At 45.6% G+C, this 18,327-nt stretch overlaps 1 protein-coding gene across 1 annotated transcript in view; it reads left to right on the forward strand.

Moving 5' to 3' along the window:
* FAXDC2 (fatty acid hydroxylase domain containing 2) overlaps positions 1-18,327 on the forward strand; it is a 24,327-nt gene continuing 6,000 nt past the window's right edge. Inside the window, exons 1-5 of the mRNA XM_036423728.2 lie at positions 1-131; positions 12,229-12,273; positions 14,062-14,153; positions 14,243-14,346; positions 16,754-16,875. Coding sequence (XP_036279621.1) covers positions 12,229-12,273; positions 14,062-14,153; positions 14,243-14,346; positions 16,754-16,875 — 363 coding nt within the window. The 5' untranslated portion in view covers positions 1-131. The remainder of the gene's footprint in view (positions 132-12,228; positions 12,274-14,061; positions 14,154-14,242; positions 14,347-16,753; positions 16,876-18,327) is intronic.

Here is an 18,327-nt window from a genome sequence, read left to right on the forward strand (position 1 = left end):
TCCTGACCCACTCCAGTGACAACACAGGGTTAGGCGACTGCGGCTGCCTGGACAAGGGCTGAAGGGGAAGAGAAAGCAGCCCTGAGCTGTGGCCGGACATTGGAGGAGCTGGGAAGCAGCCCACAGCAGAGGTGAGTGGGAACTGCGGGGGAGGGAAGCTCTTTGCCAAAGTCAAGCCCAGTCCAAGTTCATTTAAAGAAAAGGCAAGCCTATCCTAGCCGGTATTGCGCAGTGGATAGAGTGCTGGACTGCAGATTGATGGGTCCCAAGTTTGATGCCAGTCAAGTGTGCCCGCGTCGCAGGCTTAACCCCCCAGAAGGGGCATGCAGGAGGCAGCCAATCAATGAGTCTCATCATTGATGTTTCTATCTCTCTCCCTTTCCCTTCCTCTCTGAAACCAATAAAGAGTATATTAAATAAAAAATAAAAAAAGAAGGAAAAGGCAAACCCTAGGCGGTGTGGCTCAGTTGATTAGAGCATGGTCCCATACACCAAAAAGGTCGCATATTCGGTTCCTAGTTAGGGCATATAACTAGGTTTCGGGTTCCATCCCTGTCGGGGTATGTAGGGAAGGCAACCAATTGATAGCAACGCTACCTCTCTCATATCAATGTTTTTTTCTCTCTCTGTTCCCCTCTATAAAGATCAATAAAAACATATACTCAAGTGAGAATTTTGTTAAAAAAAGGCAAAATACAGTCTCACGTCTGGCACCTCCTTGTCCTCTCCACTCAAGGTCTGTGTCTGAACAATGTCCCAGAATGTTTTCTTCCCTCCTTCCTTATTCATATTTAAATAATTTTTAAATGATTGAGGTAAGAGTGGTTTATAACAACATTATACTTCAACATCTGTATGTGCTGCATCATGCTCACCTCAAAAGACAAGCTTCCACCGTGCATTTGACGCCCTTTCCGTTTTGCCCTCCCTCCACCTCCTTCCCCTCGGGTAACCACCATCTGCTGTCTGTCTCTGTAAGTGTGCTTTTTGTTTATTTTGTTGTTGTTTGCTCATTTGGTTTTGTTTTTATATCCCACATATGAGTGAAATCATATGGTGTTTGTCTTTTTCTATCTTACTTCTTTTACTTAGTATAATACTTTTTTAAGGTCCATCCAGTGTCATAAATGGCAAGATTTCACTTTTTTATGGCTGAGTAATAGTATATAGACCACACTTTGCTTATCTTTAGTTGTCGATGGGCACTTAAGTTATTTACATTATCTTTCACAAAAAATTTTAATTTATTGATTTGAGAGAGAGAGAGAGAGAGAGAGAGAGAGAGAGAGAGAGAGAGAGGAAGTAGAAAGAGAAACATCGATGTGTTGTTCCACTTACTTCATTGGTTGATTCTTGTATGTGCCCTGACCGGGGATCGAACTCACAACCTTGGTGTATGGAGACAACACTAACCAACTGAGCTACCCAGCCAGGGCTACTATTAATAGTATTTCCATATCATTACTACTGTAAATAATGCTGCAATGAACATAAGTGTGCAAATATCGTTTCAAATTAGTATTTCATATTCTCCAGATAAATACACAGATAAGAAATAGCTGGGTCATATGGTAATTTGAGGAGTCTTCATATTTTTTCCATAGTGGCTGCACTAATTTACAGTCCCAGCAGCAGTGTACAAGGGTTCTCTGTTCTCTGCCAACATTTGTTATTTCTTGTCTTTTGATGATAGCCATTCCAACAGGTGTGAGGTGATTCTTACTGTGGTTTTGATTTACATTTTCCTAATAATGATATCGAACATCTTTTCATGTGCCCATTGGCTATCTGTATGTCTTTTTTGCAAAAGTGCCTATTTAGATTCTTTGCCCATTTTTAAAAAAACATATTTTATTGATTTTTTACAGAGAGGAAGAGAGAGGGAAAGAGAGTTAGAAACATTGATGAGAGAGAAACAATCAGCTGCCTCCTGCACACTCGCTACTGGGGATGTGCCCGCAACAAAGGTACATGCCCATGACTGGAATCAAACCTGGATCCCTTGAGTCCACAGCCGATGCTCTATCCATTGAGCCAAACCGGTTAGGGCCCCTTGCCCATTTTTTGAAATATATTTTTATTGATTTCAGAGAAGAAGGAAGAGGGAGAGATAGAAACATCAATGATGAGAATCATTGATTGGCTGCCTCCTGCATACTCCCTACTGGGGATAGAGCCCGAAACCCAGGCATGTGCCCTTGATTGGAATCAAACCCAGGACCCTTCAGTCCACAAGCTGACACTCAATCCACTGAGCTAGACGAGCTGGGGCTCATTGCCCATATTTTTGACTGTTTGTTTGTTGTTGTTGGGGGTTTTTTTTGAGATTTTTGAATTCATTATATATTTTTATATTAACTGCTTATCAGATATATGATTTGCAAGTATCTTTTCCCATTCGGTAGGCTGCCTTTTCATTTTGTTGATGGTTTCCTTTGCTGTACAAACGCTTTTTAGTTTGATGTAGTCCCATTTGTTTATTTTTGCTTTTGTTTCCCTTGCCATTGGAATTAAATCCACAAAAACATGACTAAGTGATGTCCAGAAACTTAGCATCTGTTTTCGTCCCTGTGTTTTATGGTTTGAGGTTTGACATTCAAGGCTGTAATCCATTTTTAGTTCATTGAAAGTCAGTCATCTAGTTTCATTCTTCTGCATGTGACTGCTAGGACATTTTCTTAGTTCTAATGTCTATGTCCTCTGCCTTTACATGTACCATCTACCTCTTCTGTAGTCTTGTTTTGGCAGCAACTGACAGGTAATTCTGTCATATGGGTTTGGTTTTGGCTTTTAAATCATGTTTAGGGAAAACTCCCAAGTCAGCACTCAAAAGAGGAAAATCTAATTAGAAGAGAGTGGCGAAAAGCAACTGTGATTGAATTGTTCCTGACCTGCAAGGGACGGGGCCAATGACAACATTCTTTTTTTTTTTTTTTTTTTTTTAATATATTTTATTGATTTTGTACAGAGAGTAAGGGAGAGAGAGAGAGTTAGAAACATCGTAAGGGAGAGAGAGAGAGTTAGAAACATCGATGAGAGAGAGTCATCGATCAGCTGCCTCTTGCACACCCCCTACTGGGGATGTGCCCGCAACCAAGGTACATGCCCTTGACCGGAATCGAACCCGGGACCTTTCAGTCCACAAGCCGACGCTCTATCCACTGAGCCAAACCGGTTTCGGCCGATGACAACATTCTTAAAATGTAAAAGCCATACTGACATGAGGACTGTTTTGATGCACCATACGGAAATTTACCAACAATGCCTTGGTTTTAGAATTGCTGGTGGCCTGATAGGATTACGGCAGGTGCTACCGGTCTATGCTCTTCCAAAAACACACGCAGCCAGGCAAAGTGTTCAGGAAGCCTAGCTTTTGCCAGAAACTGTGTGGAGTCAGAACAAGTCCGTTCTGTTATCTAGGCTTAACAAAGGTGACCGATGGAGGGGATATGTCAGTGTATAGGTGGGAGTGAACAGCAGGCCCGGGATTTGGGGGTTCTCTCCCAGGCTTTTGGGGCTTGGCAAGCAAGACAAGATAGACAAGATGCCAGCCTGTGGGCTGCCTCAGTGTCATGTGCAGTTCCAACCAAACACCTCTGGTTGGGATAGGAAGGTTCAGTTCGGTTTGGTAAAACAGAAATGCTCCGAGCAGCAACTTCTAACCTTAGGAAGGAAAATCATTCGTACAGGGAAAGGTTCAGAGATGCTCCATAGCAAATGTTGGACACGTTCTGAGTGCAAAGAAAACAATACTTTTTACTCATTTCTCCTTCTTTTATTTATTCAACAACCACTTCCTGGATACATGCTACATGCCAGGCCTGTGTTGGTGCTGTGGATACAGTAAACAAGCTGGGCAGGCCTTCAGCCTCCTGGGCACGCAGTGGTCCGGCAGTAATGGCTAAAGCTGTCAGAAGGAGTTGTTTTTGCCTCAGAGTTTGACCTTTCCCTTCATGCATTTCATCACCTTGAATGAATATCTTTTTCCTTAAAAGCCTCGCATAGGCCCAAACCATGGTTAGAGCAGCTCCCGAAAACCCTCTTCACCAGAGGCTTTAAGCAGCGTAATCGCGTATCAGATTAGTCTCAGCCCCGGAAGCCCACTGCTGGGCTTGTTCTAAGAATGCAAACAGCCTGAGATAATGCCAGGACTCCCAGTCCTCAATGTCATTTCCCTCTGTTGAAACACAATTTGTGCTATTGCAAAAGCACATGAAGCACTAGGCAAAGTGTGAGGAGCCCTGCATTTTGCCAGAAACTGTGACGCCCGGAACTGGTCAGTTCTGCTGTGTGGGCCTAGCTCCTTAGCCATAGAAAGGTGGTCCACAGGTCTTTTTTCTCTCTGTGTTTCCTCTAAATAACGGTAATAACGTCACAAGATGTATACAAGGAGCCTTGCACATTCATAAAGATATAACCAATCTTAATACCTACGAAAGGGGAACATTTATTAATCATGCAGAAGATCAGCAACCTAGGATCTGAAAGAATAAAGGATACAGACAGACAAAACTAAACTCTCTCTGCTTCTCCCACCTTCGTCCCCTGCCTGTGCCGTGTTCAGATCGCTGAGATCATGGGCATCAGTTGCAGCCGCACTGTGTCATTTATCTAGATTGGGGGATTCTGCAGTAAGAAGCTTGCACCATCAGAATCATCTGCTTTTGAAACAACCACACTAAAAAGTACCCAATTTGGGTAATCTCACAATACATATCAAATTCCCTTTAAAGGGGAATCAATTCATTGTTATAAAGTATCAGAATATTTATTTCTTAGTGCATTTCATTTCTTTATCTTCCCTGAATGAATTCTCATTATAAATCCTATTTCATAATCTCCTCGATATACTTTATCACTTGGAAAATCAAAGTTACGTACATAGTGTTTCTTTATTAAGCAAGGCACGAGGCACGCCTTCTTTATCCTCCTATCTCCTGTGCCTAGCATTGTATCTGGCACACATGAATGATTCTTAAAAGGATGATTAATATTTCAGAGAAACATGTCCTGTTTTCCCTTTGGTATTAAAGACACATAATATCTAATACACTATTCATGGCTAATAGGGGCTGATCTCATTCCTTTGTGTCCCTTTAAAATCCTGATACCTACCCCACATTCACTCACATCAGCACTTTCTATACTTTTTGTAGACTCCGTTGGTATAATGAGCACTGAATTCTAAATAACTGTGTGCCTTGGAGTTGAATGCTGAATATCTCTAGGCCTCCTTTTCTTCAGATGGAAAACAGGGGCATTAGAATAGATGAGCTTAAGAAAACTTGTAGTTCTTAGATGAGAGAATGTAAAAGAATTTTAAAAGTAAAGGAGCTGAAACCAGTTTGGCTCAGTGGATGGAGTGTCAGCCTGCGGACTGAAGAGTCCTGGGTTCAATTCCAGTCAAGGGCATGTACCTTGGTTGCGGGCACATCCCCAATAGGGAGTATGCAGGAAGCAGCTGATTGATGTTTCTCTCTCATTGATGTTTCTAACTCTCTATCTCTCTCCCTTCCTCTCTGTAAAAAAAAAAAATCAATAAAATATATATATTTTTTTTAAGTAGAGGAAAAGTCAGAGCGAGAAAACAATAAAAATTGGATTTTAGTACCTTAACATATTAAATATTTCATAATTGTTGTTGATTTTTCCCCCCAAAGTTTCTAACTTGAGCACTACTATTGGCCAACAATATTAAGGAACTTCTCTGCCCACTGTGAGGTCTTCCCTAGAATCTTTCTGACTGACTCTGTTCACTTAAAATTGAAAACATGGCTGCAGACAGGTGGGGAGATATGGAAAACAAGCTGCTTCAGCATAAAATATTCAGAATGATAGGACTGAGTAGCTCAGACGAGTCCCCTGCCTACCTAAGGTTCTTGGGAGAGCACATGTGGGCTATTGGCTTCGCCAAAGGACAAATGTCAGGTTAGGAAACACTCTGTGGCTGGCTTCTGATGGCATCAGATGTCAGGAGATAATCCCTGTGACTCCACAGCCAAGTGGGCCTTTTATCATCAGAAGATAAACAGTCACTTTCCCTTTGGCCAGAAGGTTTGCCTGGAGCAGAGGGTTCCAAGGTCAAATTGATATCTTAGCCCCTAATCGTGGACTTGATCATCCGCACCCAGCCTGCTGACATCAGCCAGAGCTGCTGGGTCTTAGTGTACTTGCATCCTTCTAGTCTTTCAGGTTTTGTTCTTAATTTTAATATGTGGCCCTGTTTGTTTATACTTAATCCTCAGCTTCAAAAGAATTTGTGATAGCTTACAATAAAAGCTATCATATATATTACAATAAAAGCTATCATATATATTACAATAAAAGCTATCATATATATTACAATAAAAGCTATCATATATATTATAATACTATATATTAAGGTACTAATAATATATCAGAGGCAAATAAATAAAAACTGATTGGAAACCATCAGGCACTCAATGACTACCTTTCATATTGCTTTGTGGGGGTGGGAAGGGGTTGGGCTCTGTAGAGAGCTTTACTGCTAATGCTTGGCTTTCAGACAACTTAAAATTGTTAACAAAAAGAAAGCAGGGGGGGCAAAAATGCCGAGACAATGAAATAGATCACAATAGAAAGAAATGGAGGACAAAAAGCAACTGGATATAGAATTCAAATCTACGCTTATAAGGTTTTTCAAGAATTTCCTAGAAAAGGTTGATAAGACCTATGAGGTTATGAAAAGGGATCAACTAGAATTAATAGGGAATCAACAAGAAATGATAAGGGATCAACAAGAAATAAAGAATACATTGTCTGAAATAAAAAACATTATACAGAGTCCTAAAAACAGAATGGAAGATCGCAAGAATCAAGTCAAAGATTTGGAACATAAAGAGCCAGAAGACACTCCTCCGCAGAAGCAAGAAGGCAAGAGAATCCAGAAAATTGAAGATAATGTAAGAAACCTCTGGGACAACTTCAAGAGAACCAACATCAGAATTATGGAGGTCCCAGAAGATGAGAGAGAGCAAAATATCGAGAAAAAAAAAAAAACCTGAAAGAAATAGTGACAGAAAACTTCCCCCGCCTGGTGAAAGAATTAGACTTACAAGTCCAGGAAGTGCACAGAACTCCAAACAAAAGGAATCCAAAGAGGACCACACCAAGACAAATCATAATTAAAATTCCAAGAGCAAAAGACAAAGAGAGAATATTAAAAGCAGCAAGAGCAAAACAAGGTAGTTACCTATAAAGGAGCACCTATACGATTGTCAGCTGATTTCTCAACAGAAACCATGCAGGCCAGACGGAAATGACAAGAAATATTCAAGGTGATGAATAGTAAGAACCTACAGCCAAAAATAATCTACCCAGCAAAGCTATCACTCAGAATCGAAGGCCAGATAAATAGCTTCACTAATAAAAAAAAAAGCTAAAGGAGTTCATCACCACCAAACCAGAATTATATGAATTGCTGAAGGGGGTTCTTTCAGAAGAGAAAGTAAATAAAGATAAAAATTATGAACAACAAATATGTAACTATCAACAAGTGAATCTAAAAACCAAAGAAATTAAAAAAAAATCTGATGAACAATATTAACTGGTGAATATAATAGAATCAGAGGTATGGAAGGGGAGTAAACTGATGATTCTTGAGGAAAAGGGGAGAGGGGGATGTGGGAAGAGACTGAACATAAACTGTGCACCTATGGATGAGGACAATGGGGGGTGGGGAAAGGGCAGAGGGTGGGGTGGGAACCTGGTGGAGGAGAGCAATGGTGGTGGTGGGGGGAAAAGGAACATTTGTAATAATATGAACAATAAAAATTTATTTAAAAAAAAAAGCAGGGGGAGGGGAAGGAATAGAAGGAAGAAGAAGAAAACCATTGCATTGGCTCTTAATCGTCATCATTACCTTCCACAGTCTAATGAAAGCTGGGGATCCTTTCACCCTGAAAAAATGAACACAGGAAAACTGTCATACCATTTCAAGGGAGACAAAGACTTCTCAACAGCCTTCAGGAATTGAAATTATCATTGATTTAAAGTAGAGGGAGCGCAAATTACTGTATGACTCTTCAGTAAAATGTTTCCTATGAATGGGCACTGCAGTCATTTAAACTGTTTAAATGTTTTCATAATTTTCATGGCATAGAATCCAAAACAGAAAAAAGGCACACGGTATAAAGACAGCCTTGCTTCTGCCCCCTGAGCTGCCCAGTTCCCTCACCGGAAGCCACCATACCAGTCTCAGATCCTCTTCCAGGGCTAGTCTAATAGTACGTGTGTTATTTTATGCAGATGTAAACAGCATGCAAATATACTCATGCACGGTTGCACATGTTCTACACATTGCTTTCTTCACTTAATATTTCTGAAGAGTACACCCCAAACTGCCTTATTTCTATTCCATGGCTGCAGAATGCATCATTACTGGATGTACTCTGATTTATTTAACCAATCCTTTCTTGATGGAATTTAAGTTGTTTCCAATCTCTTGCCATTAAAACAATTTCACAATGAACAGCTTTGCATACACATCATCATATTTTATATAATCTATAATAATAGAAGCATAATATGCTAATTAGACCAGATGTCCTTCCCAACGACCTTCTGGACGAAGCCCAGGGCTATGAGGGAAGCCTGCGTCCAGGGTGCCAGAGGGAAGCCGGAGGGAAGCCGGTGCTGGCAGCGTTCAGGGTGGGGGAAGGAAGGCCTACCGTACTCTTACACAAATTTTGTGCATTGGACTTCTAGTTAGGTTATATAAATAGAAAAAAAAAATCTGAAGTATAATTGGAGTAAATTTCACTCTGAGCTGTCTGGAAGCTAAAGCAAAATGGGTGATGGTGGGTTCTGGCCAGGTGGCTCAGTTGGTTAATGTCGTCCCATTACGCCAAGGCTGGGGGTTTGATCTAATGTCAGGGCACATATAAGAAGCAACCAATGAATGCATAAATAAGCAGAATAACAGGTCAGTGTTTCTCTCTTTCCTCATAAACAACAAAAAAGGGTGTTGGTGGAGAATTGCCTATTTCTTTTTGCATTCTATGAGAAAGCATACCACTTCTTCCAAAGAGAAAACTTATGTGCACTAATTCGTTTGGGGGAACTAAATAATGGATAAGGAATAAGGAATAAGGAATATCTTCAATTGCAGATTTTATATTCACATGGCAGATTCTACATCTATCTTGCCTTAAAAAGAAAAGAAGAAAAAAAAAAGTATGGTTTAACTAAAACATTCCTTGGGTAAGGTAAAACCCAGCCTGGGAGAGAGAGGACCCGTGTTGAGGTTTGAAACCAGGTATGGCAGAGCACAGAGGAACCTGTACGTGGTCCTTTTCTAAAGATTGCTGACGTGAGCCAGATCCCCTGCCCTACTCCGCATTTTCTCAGCTCCGGCCCAGACCTCTAGCCCAGGGCTCTCCATATGGACCTTGGCTCCAGGGCTCCTTGCACAGAGTAAATTCTCTGCACAGAGTAAATAACCGCAGGAGGATTAGAGGAGCTTCTAACAGATCAAAGGTCATGTCTTAGTTGTTCCAAGATAGTAGTGATAAGACACTGGGAAAGGCTAGAAATGAGACCGACTTGTAAATGAAGTTCTTTGGGCTTAGCATAGCCCAGAGAGTTCTGGAAGCTTAAGACATACAGACCGACAATCTCCTCAGCTTCCTTCCCAAACAAGATGCTTACCTCAACAGGATCAACAGAACAGTTCCTACTCCGAGCAAGCCCTGAGGAGGGAAACCCACGCTGGTTTAAGGAATATCTTCAATTGGTGTGAACGTTCTACCTGCAAATGGCTTACAGATGCTTATTCTCCACGTCTTTCCCAACATGGTGTTTCCTTTAATATTACTAACTTATTATGAAACACCTGACAGGCTTATCCCCGCAGGTGCCTAGCACCGCCTTCCTCTGCCTAATGACTGTGCTTCGGGGAGCAGGCAGACAGCAGGATTGAAAGGGATCTGCCTCATTCATCCCAGGATCCTGTCACTGCACGAAGGGTGGCTTGTCTGAATGGGGCCTTGTCCACCGTGACCATGTGGGCCAGACTCCGGTTCGGGCCAATCAGAAATGCTCTGGACAGTGAAGGTGGAGAAAAAGCGTTATTCAAAGGAGAATTCTTTGACCTAGCCATTAGGGCTCAATGGTTGAGTGTCGACCCATGAACCAGAGGGAGAGGGAGAGGAAAGAGAGAAACCTCAATGATGAGAGAGAATCATTGATCGGCTGCCTCCTGCATGCCCCATACCGGGAAGTGAGCCTGCAACCCGGGCATGTGCCCTGACCAGGAATTGAACTGGCGACTTCTTGGTGCCCAGAACAATGCCCAACCAAGCCACACTGGCCAGATTCTTTCGTGAGTTTTCATGAGCACTCCCAGGGAGACAAAACTCCACAGCTATAAGCCACAGCAGGTCCCCTGCTGTCTTCCGGGCCACAGAGGGAGCTGGAGGAGGGGGCAAAAGCAGGCCCAGCTGGGGCTGGGTTGGAGTTGGGGGCTTAGGTGGGAGTTGGGCCAACACTGGCCAAACATTCAGACGCCTTTTCTTAAATCTATGCTATCTCCCTGGCTGGGTATCAATGTCCTAGCACTTCTCCCTGACAGGCCTTTTTTCTGAGCTGCCTGTGTCCCTCCTGCCATAATGTGCTCCCCGTGGAGACGGAGAGCCTGCCTGGCACCACCTCTGCTGTCCTAACTTTGTAAGTCACCGTTCTTTCTTCCTTCCACCTGAGTAACATAAGAAATGTGGATCCAGGAAAGCAGTTTCCTGCGGTTGTAGCTGGTGAACATGCATAATAAAACCAGGTACAACCATCAACACGAAGAATAAAATGTCCTTAGAGAGATGGGAAGCGGGACCCCGATCTTGGCTTTGCCATCTGTAGCCTCCTTTGACGAGGCTCTTTCATCCTGGTCATATGGTGGGACCAGGTGATTTTCCAGGCCCCTCTTCAACCAGGTGAGGCCCTGACCAGGTGGCTCAGTGATTGGGAGTGTCTTCCGGTACATCAAAAGGTGGTGGGTTCGATCCCCGGTCAGGGTGCATGTGGATATTTCTCACAACTCTCCCAGCAGAGATCACATGAGTGAAAAACACTGCTGTTATTCCCATTTCATAGCTAAGGAAACCAAGGCTCAGAGAGGACAACTTGGCCACAGTCTCAAGAACTAGTAAGTGATAGCTATGACTGAGGTGTGACCTTGAGAAAAGTATAAGATTTCAGGCTCACTGTCTTAATGATTTCTGTGTATAAATATATCTACCATTTGAACCACAGCTTACAGAATGCTTCCATGTTATTCAGTGTGACAAACCCCACCCATGTGTGGTGACCTGACTTCACAGAGGTTAAGAAAGCTGTCCGAGTGAGTCAGACAGAGCCCTGGCTCCTGGGCCAGAGTCATTGGCAGATAAGGACAGAGATTCCCTCTGGATGAGAGTAATACTGAGGCAGAGAGTGAAGCTACTCAAAAAGAAGGATTTGTCACATCCCATAATCTGAGAAAGCCTATTCCAGGCAAAGTCCCATTGGCAGCCCCCTGACAAGGTTACTGAGCAACCTTGTAAAAAATTTTTTTTAACTTATTGATTTGAGAAAGAGAGGAGGGATGGCGAGAAAGAGAGAGAGAGAGAGAGAGAGAATGGGAAACATCAATTTGTTATCCTGCTTATTTATGCATTCATTGCTTAATTCTTCCGAAATCGGGCTTGGTCAGAGTGGTATGGCCGTAGACTATTGTTTAATTAAACTATTGTTTAATTCTTATATGTGCCCTGGCTGGTGATCCAACCCACAACGTTGGCATATTGGGACAGTGCTCTAACCAACTGAGCTATCCGGCCAGGGCCAGAGTAACTTTTTAAAACTCCCCAGGTGATTTTAATGAGTCTCCAGCATTAAAAATCACCGCTAGCTATGCCCGCCCTAACAGGTTTGGCCCAGTGGATAGAGCATCGGCCTTCGGACTAAAAGGTCCCAGGTTCAATTCCGGTCAAGGGCATGTACCTTGGTTGGGGGCACATCCCCAGTAGGAGGTGTGCAGGAGGCAGCTGATCCATGTTTCTCTCCCATCAATGTTTCTAACTCTCTATTCCTCTCCCTCTCTGTAAAAAAAAAAAAAATCAGTAAAATATATATTTTTTAAAATCACTGCTAGCCATGCCCCGTGACTTTTCTGTTCCCTACTTCCTTGGCCGCACGTGCAGTGCATCCAGACTCACCTGTGCTTCCTTATTGCAGATGAAGGGGGAAGCTGGACGTCAGCGCCATGAGAAGCCGAAGCAGGTAAACGCCAGCTCCCACCACACGGGTGGGAAGGCAGCCAGTGGCCCTTTCCGTCTCTACACTCGCTCACAGTCTCCCGAGGATTAGGGGGAACTGCCACATTGCCGAGGAGCTCATTTCAGTAGCTGAGCCAAGAGCACGTGATGGCAAGCTTCCTTATAAGCAAAGCCCCTCTGCCTGCCCCAGGGAACAGCCAGCCAGCCCCATAGCTACCCTCCCATAGTCCCTTGGCCCTTAGGATGTCCCATGTCTCAGGCCTTTGCCACCACCCTCTCCAGAACTGCTCCGGGGACCAGAGAGGCCCACTGGGGCCTGGGAGCAGGAACTGGGAACCGGCTCCTGACGCAGCTAGCTTCGGTGCGGCATGTTTTTCCACTCGGGCTGCTAGAGAGAAACCACCACAGGCCCTGGAAAAAATACCTAAACCTGAGCATGAAATTGAGGTTTTCAATTCGACTTGGTTTCATTTGATTAAACTCAAATGAAAAATTTCTAGTGAGTCTGGAAAGGTTCTTGAGAAGGGCCCTTTGAGTCCTAGAAGAGGAATCATTGCAGAAGCCCAGGGCCACCGGCCTGAGGAGTTCAGGGAGGCCTTGCAGTGAACACCTGCTTCAGTCCAAGAACAAGTCCCTCTGGTCCTCGGAGCGAAGGCCCCGAGGAGCACCAGCCCTTTAACTTCTAAGTGGCCCCGGACAAAGACCTGTGTTTTTTTGTTTGTTTGGTCTTTTGATCAAAGGTGGGATGGGTAAGCAGAGAAGAAATGATTCAGTGCAGACTCAGGTTGCTATGAATGGATCCATCAAAACCATCTGGTCCTGTAGATTCAAACGTCTGGATGAAAACAAGTGTCCTGTTTGACACCCCCCCCCCCCCACAACACCCCCTGACCCTTGGTGGGGGGCCCAGCTCTCCAGTTCCCCCCAGGAAGACTCCGGGCGGACTCCTCTGGCTTAGACACAGGTGGTGTGAGGATGTCCGCAGTCCTGTCCACCGGGCCGCAGCACTGCCTCCCCTGGCGCCAGGTCCTCCTCCCCAAGGCTGGCACCTTCTGTGTGCACCACAGGTTTGCCATGGTCGCCGCCTTAGGCTCTTGGTGGTCACAGAAGCACCTCCCGTGGCTGCCAGTGGCCTGCGCTTTGTTCTTCGACCTGCCCACTGTCCTGTCCGGCTGGCAACCTTGGCTGGTCTTGCTGGAAGGACGAGGAGTTATTAAAAGCCAGAACAGATGTTCACTTACTCTTTTCTTCAGGGGCAGGCAGAGACGGGTATGGGAAAATGGGCCTCGCACAGTGCAGTCCTGGGGCCCTCACTGAGGGTTCTGCAGGGCCTCCTGTGCTGGCTGTCTCGGCCTTGGCATTGGCCGGGAAGCGGTGAAAAACCTGGCTTACATAACTGGGTTGGGAGGGGCCTGGTGTTTTGAAAGGGCTCCCAGGTGACTCAATGCCTGCATAATGGGTGTCTGTTCCCGGGAGGACGGTGACAAAGCTCACCGCTGTTGGAAGGCTCCTGCCTTCCTCTGGGGGACAGAACCGCCCGCCAGTCTCTCTGGAGTCAGGTCGGTTCCCTCCCCACCTTCCCCACAACCTTGAGCTCTGGTTTTCATAAACACACCCACCTGCAGCGTGGGGCTCTTGATAAGGATGAGCCTTCCCTAGAGACTGGGGAAAGGTCGGCGGAGCTGGCGTGGCTGAGATCCCGATCACGATCGCTCGGCGCTCCTGCCAGCTCCCGCTGCGGGCTGCGTGGGCGCGGGCTTGCAGGGGCCTGACGCTGTCTTGTCCTCCACAGGAGGGACACATCTGGGGCTCCATGCGGAGGACCGCCTTCATCCTGGGCTCCGGCCTTCTCCTGCTGGTGGCCTTCTGGAACTCCGTCACATGGTGAGTCTGTCAGACTGGAGGGCAGGGGGTGGGGGTCTGGGGTCAGAGCACCCACCAGTCTTCACCCAGGAACCTGGTTTCCCCCCAAGGCATCTTCAGAGATTCTGGGGTGCTTCTGGCCACTTCTGGCAAGCCCAGTGGGAGAGGCTGCTGCTCACATACGAAGGGAAGGAGTGGATCCTCTTCGTGACAGGTGAGCTCCCAGACCACCAGCACCGAGAGCTTGGGGTCCCGACCCTAGTTCCTTTCCCCACGGTCTGCCCTCTACTTTGGGGCTTCTCAGCTCATTATTACAAGGAATAAGGACTTCAAGTTTAAGTCAGTGGTAACCCCCAAGAGAGCTCAACTTGTGGCATCTGGAATGGATGCCCATAGGCATATAACAAAAGAACTTGAGAAATGGAGGCCTCCGTCTGCCCCAAAATGGGAAAAATAAAGAGTGTGAAAATGAAGGCAAGTTCAGAGCAATACTCCTGGCTTTTAGAAGCCAGGCAGCTTCTCAATGTCATGTGAGCCATGATCTGGTACTCGGTGCCATCTAGCTTGGGGCTGGAGAGCAAGCGTCACTCAAATATTTACTGACAATGTGAATGACTCAAAACAAGCTGAGAAAAAGTCATGTCAGCGATTTACAACAGCATTATCTACAATAGTGAATGCCCTCGGCCATGCAAGGAAGACTTATTAATGTTCCTCTGTGCCAAACTTCCACAGAAGATGTGGAGATATTTAAGATAAAGTGTGCTCTACCCCATCAGAAACCTCTGTCACAGCCTAGAAGGGGAGATAAAAAAGTGTCAGCTGTCACAAAGCGGAAATACAAATAAAATGTTCCATGTTTTCAGCTCGGAGGATAACTGAAAATGGGCTGAATGTTTAATATGACTGGTTCAAAGGGATCTTTTTCCCCCCCCAAAGAAATCGTAAGCAGTCATTGAAAAGAGCAGTGTAGATTGCAAATGTCTGTAGGGAAAATGGTGGGAAAACATTTCATGTATTTCTGTTAAAATGATGAGAACCCAGCTATCACCTCATCAGACAGAAAATACTTGCAATTGTAAATGTTAACGCTATGTTAAGTTCAAGATCATCTCTTGTGGTTTTTATTCTGTATTCCTTAAGGAGCCCTTGGATTTCCAAGTAGGCAGCCACCCTGATGGATGGCCCACAAGGCAACCACCAACCCAATATTTTTTTTTCCGAAGTAAAAGACTTGGTTATTAAAGATAAATACATGCTCATTGCTAAAACAAAAATCAGACCATTCAAATAATCATAAAGAAGGTGAAAAATCACCCATTCTCCCATATCCAAGAAATAACCACTCTTAAATGTAGTAGTATTAATCTTATACATTAGATATAGTTGAATTTATAAGACATCACAAATTTTTTTGTTATTATATATATAAAACAGGGAAAGACAGAGAGAGAGAGAGAGAGAGAGAGAGAGAGAGAGAGAGAGAGAGAGAGAGAAACATCAATGATGATAGAAATTCATTGATCGGCTGCCTCCTGTGCAGCCCCTTATTGGGGATCGAGCCGGCAACCCAGGCATGTACTATGACTGGGAATCAAACCATGACCTCCTGGTTTATAGGTCAACACTCAACCACTGAGCCACGCCACCTGGGCAAGACATCAAAATTTTAAAAACTGCCGAAACCGGTTTGGCTCAGTGGATAGAGCATCGGCCTGTGGACTGAAAGGTCCCAGGTTCAATTCCGGTTAAGGGCATGTATCTTGGTTGCGGGCACATCCCCAGTAGGGGGTGTACAAGAGGCAGCTGATCAATGATTCTCTCTCATCGATGTTTCTAACTCTCTATCCCTCTCTCTTCCTCTCTGTAAAAAAATCAATAAAAATATATATTTTTAAAAATGTCCTTAACCACCTAGACCTGTGGTCGGCAAACTGCGGCTTGCGAGCCACGTGCGGCTCTTTGGCCCCTTGAGTGTAGGTAGTTCTTCCACAAAATACCACGGCCTGGGCAAGTCAATTTTGAAGAAGTGGCTTAAAAGAAGTTTAAGTTTAAAAAATTTGGCTCTCAAAAGAAATTTTAGTCATTGTACTGCTGATATTTGACTTTGTTGACTAATGAGTTTGCCGACCACTGACCAAGTCAGTTGTATTAAAACTAAGAAAAGAAATTAAGACATCTCTTTCTCTCTCTCTCTCTCTCTCTCTCTCTCTCTCTCTCTCTCTCTCTCTTGATTTCAAAGAGGAAGGGGGAGGAAGAGAGATAGAAACGTCAGTGATAAGAGGGAATCATTGATTGGCTACCTCCTGAACATTGGACCAAGCCCGCAACCCAGGCATGTGCCCTTAACTGGAATCAAACCTGGGACCCTTCGGTCTGCACACTGACACTCTATCCACTGAGCCAAACTAGCTAGCGCTAAAGACACTTAAATGGCCTGTCAAAGTTCCCCTCAGCTAGTCTGTCACTAAAGGTAGGACTCCTGGCTTGGAGTACCAAGACTTTCCTGACAAGGGACTGTTCACAACGCCGGCTGGGTCACCATCAAGTGCGTGGTCCTAATGCACATGCCATGAGAACCTGAAGTCGCCCTGATTGTCCCCTCTGCTTTTCAACCTTAGGTGCCACCTACATGCCTGTCCTGTCATTCTGGACTATCAACGGGCTCCTACTCGTGGTTGACACAACCGGGAAACCCAACTTCATCTCCCGCTACCGGATTCAGCTTGGCAAGAATGAGCCGGTAAGAGTTGCCACAGCTCCGCCCTGTCACAGCCCAGAAAGCAGGGGCTCAGCCATGCTCTCAAAATCCTCACCGCTGGCCCAGGAGAGACGGTGGCCAGGGCAAGCCAAGTTCAGGTGTACGAGGCTCCCCCAAGTTATAAGGTTAAAGAGAGGAAGTAGTTTGTTCCAACTCTCAGAGCCAGCCAGTCAAGACTACTGTTTTGGTCTCCTGGTCCCACCCCAAGCTGTCCCTGCCTGTGCGGCCCCACAGCGCTGGGGTCGGCATTGTAGGAGCAGGAGTGACCGGCTCAGCCTGGCACTGGGCTGAGTCCTGGAGATGCAAGCAGCCCCCACTCAGCCACAGGAGCAGGGACGTCAGTGGTGGCTGCTGGAACATGGTGACAGCTGTCGTGTGTGGAAGACACCTGTGGAAACAATGGCTGACCCCTCCGTGCTGGGCGGACAGTATGGATGCTGAATGTGTGGGTGGTGCTTGTTTTGCAAGCAGGTCCTCCTTCCCAGTTATTCAGCCAACCCCTAGCACTTAGCTTGTTCATGATAAAGACACACCCACGCACACAGCACCCCGGTGAGCCCACGGCCCCGAGCCCAGCTGACCTGCTTGGCACTCTGACTGCCTCCAGAGCCTTTTCTTTAAAAAAAATTTTTTTTTTAATTTTTATTTTTATTGAGTTTTTACAGAGAGGAAGAGAGAGGGATAGAGGATTGGAAACTTCAATGAGAGAGAATCATCCATCAGCTGCCTCCTGCACACCCCCCCTGGGGATGTGCCCGCAACCAAGTTACATGCCCTTAACCGGAATTGAATCTGGGACCTTTCAGTCCGCAGGCTGACGCTCTATCCACTGAGCCAAACCGGTTTTGGCCAGAAGCCTTTTCTTACCCAACCAGGAAGAGGTGATTCTCCGCTCAGATCATGCCCTGGCTTCTTTCCAGAAGACAAGCATCTCTGATGATCTGCCCAGGAACCGGGTGGATCACCTCCACTCCCAGGCCCTCTGCCCCAGCCAAGCACTCAGCGGGCAGAATGGCTGGGAAAAGCACCCTGGACCCAGGCCACTGAGAGCCTTCCTCCGTCAGGTCAGGGGCTCTCCTTACCCGCACGGTGGACTAGACGCTTACATGCTCCAGGCCACACACTGTCATAACCTTTCTGGTTCAGATGAGAAAGCGGAGGCTTTTGAGACATGACATGAGCAGAACCGTGATCCACACTCAAGCTTTCTGACACCATGGCCCATGCTGCTAACCACAGGCTGCATCAGCTCTCAGGAATATCCCTGACCCTGTAACACCTCCGGCTACAGCGATCGCAGAGCCACACGGGAAGGTGTCGCAGTTAGCAGAAGCTGAGGTCAGGAAGGCTCCTCTTCCCTGACCGCAGTCCTGTCCCCCCACACTGTGCCATCCCAGGGCAGACACACAAGCAAGGAGGAAGCCCTGGAGGCCA

The sequence above is a fragment of the Pipistrellus kuhlii genome, unplaced genomic scaffold (assembly GCF_014108245.1).
Source record: "Pipistrellus kuhlii isolate mPipKuh1 unplaced genomic scaffold, mPipKuh1.p scaffold_m20_p_8, whole genome shotgun sequence".
In the NCBI taxonomy this organism is placed as follows: Eukaryota; Metazoa; Chordata; class Mammalia; order Chiroptera; family Vespertilionidae; genus Pipistrellus; species Pipistrellus kuhlii.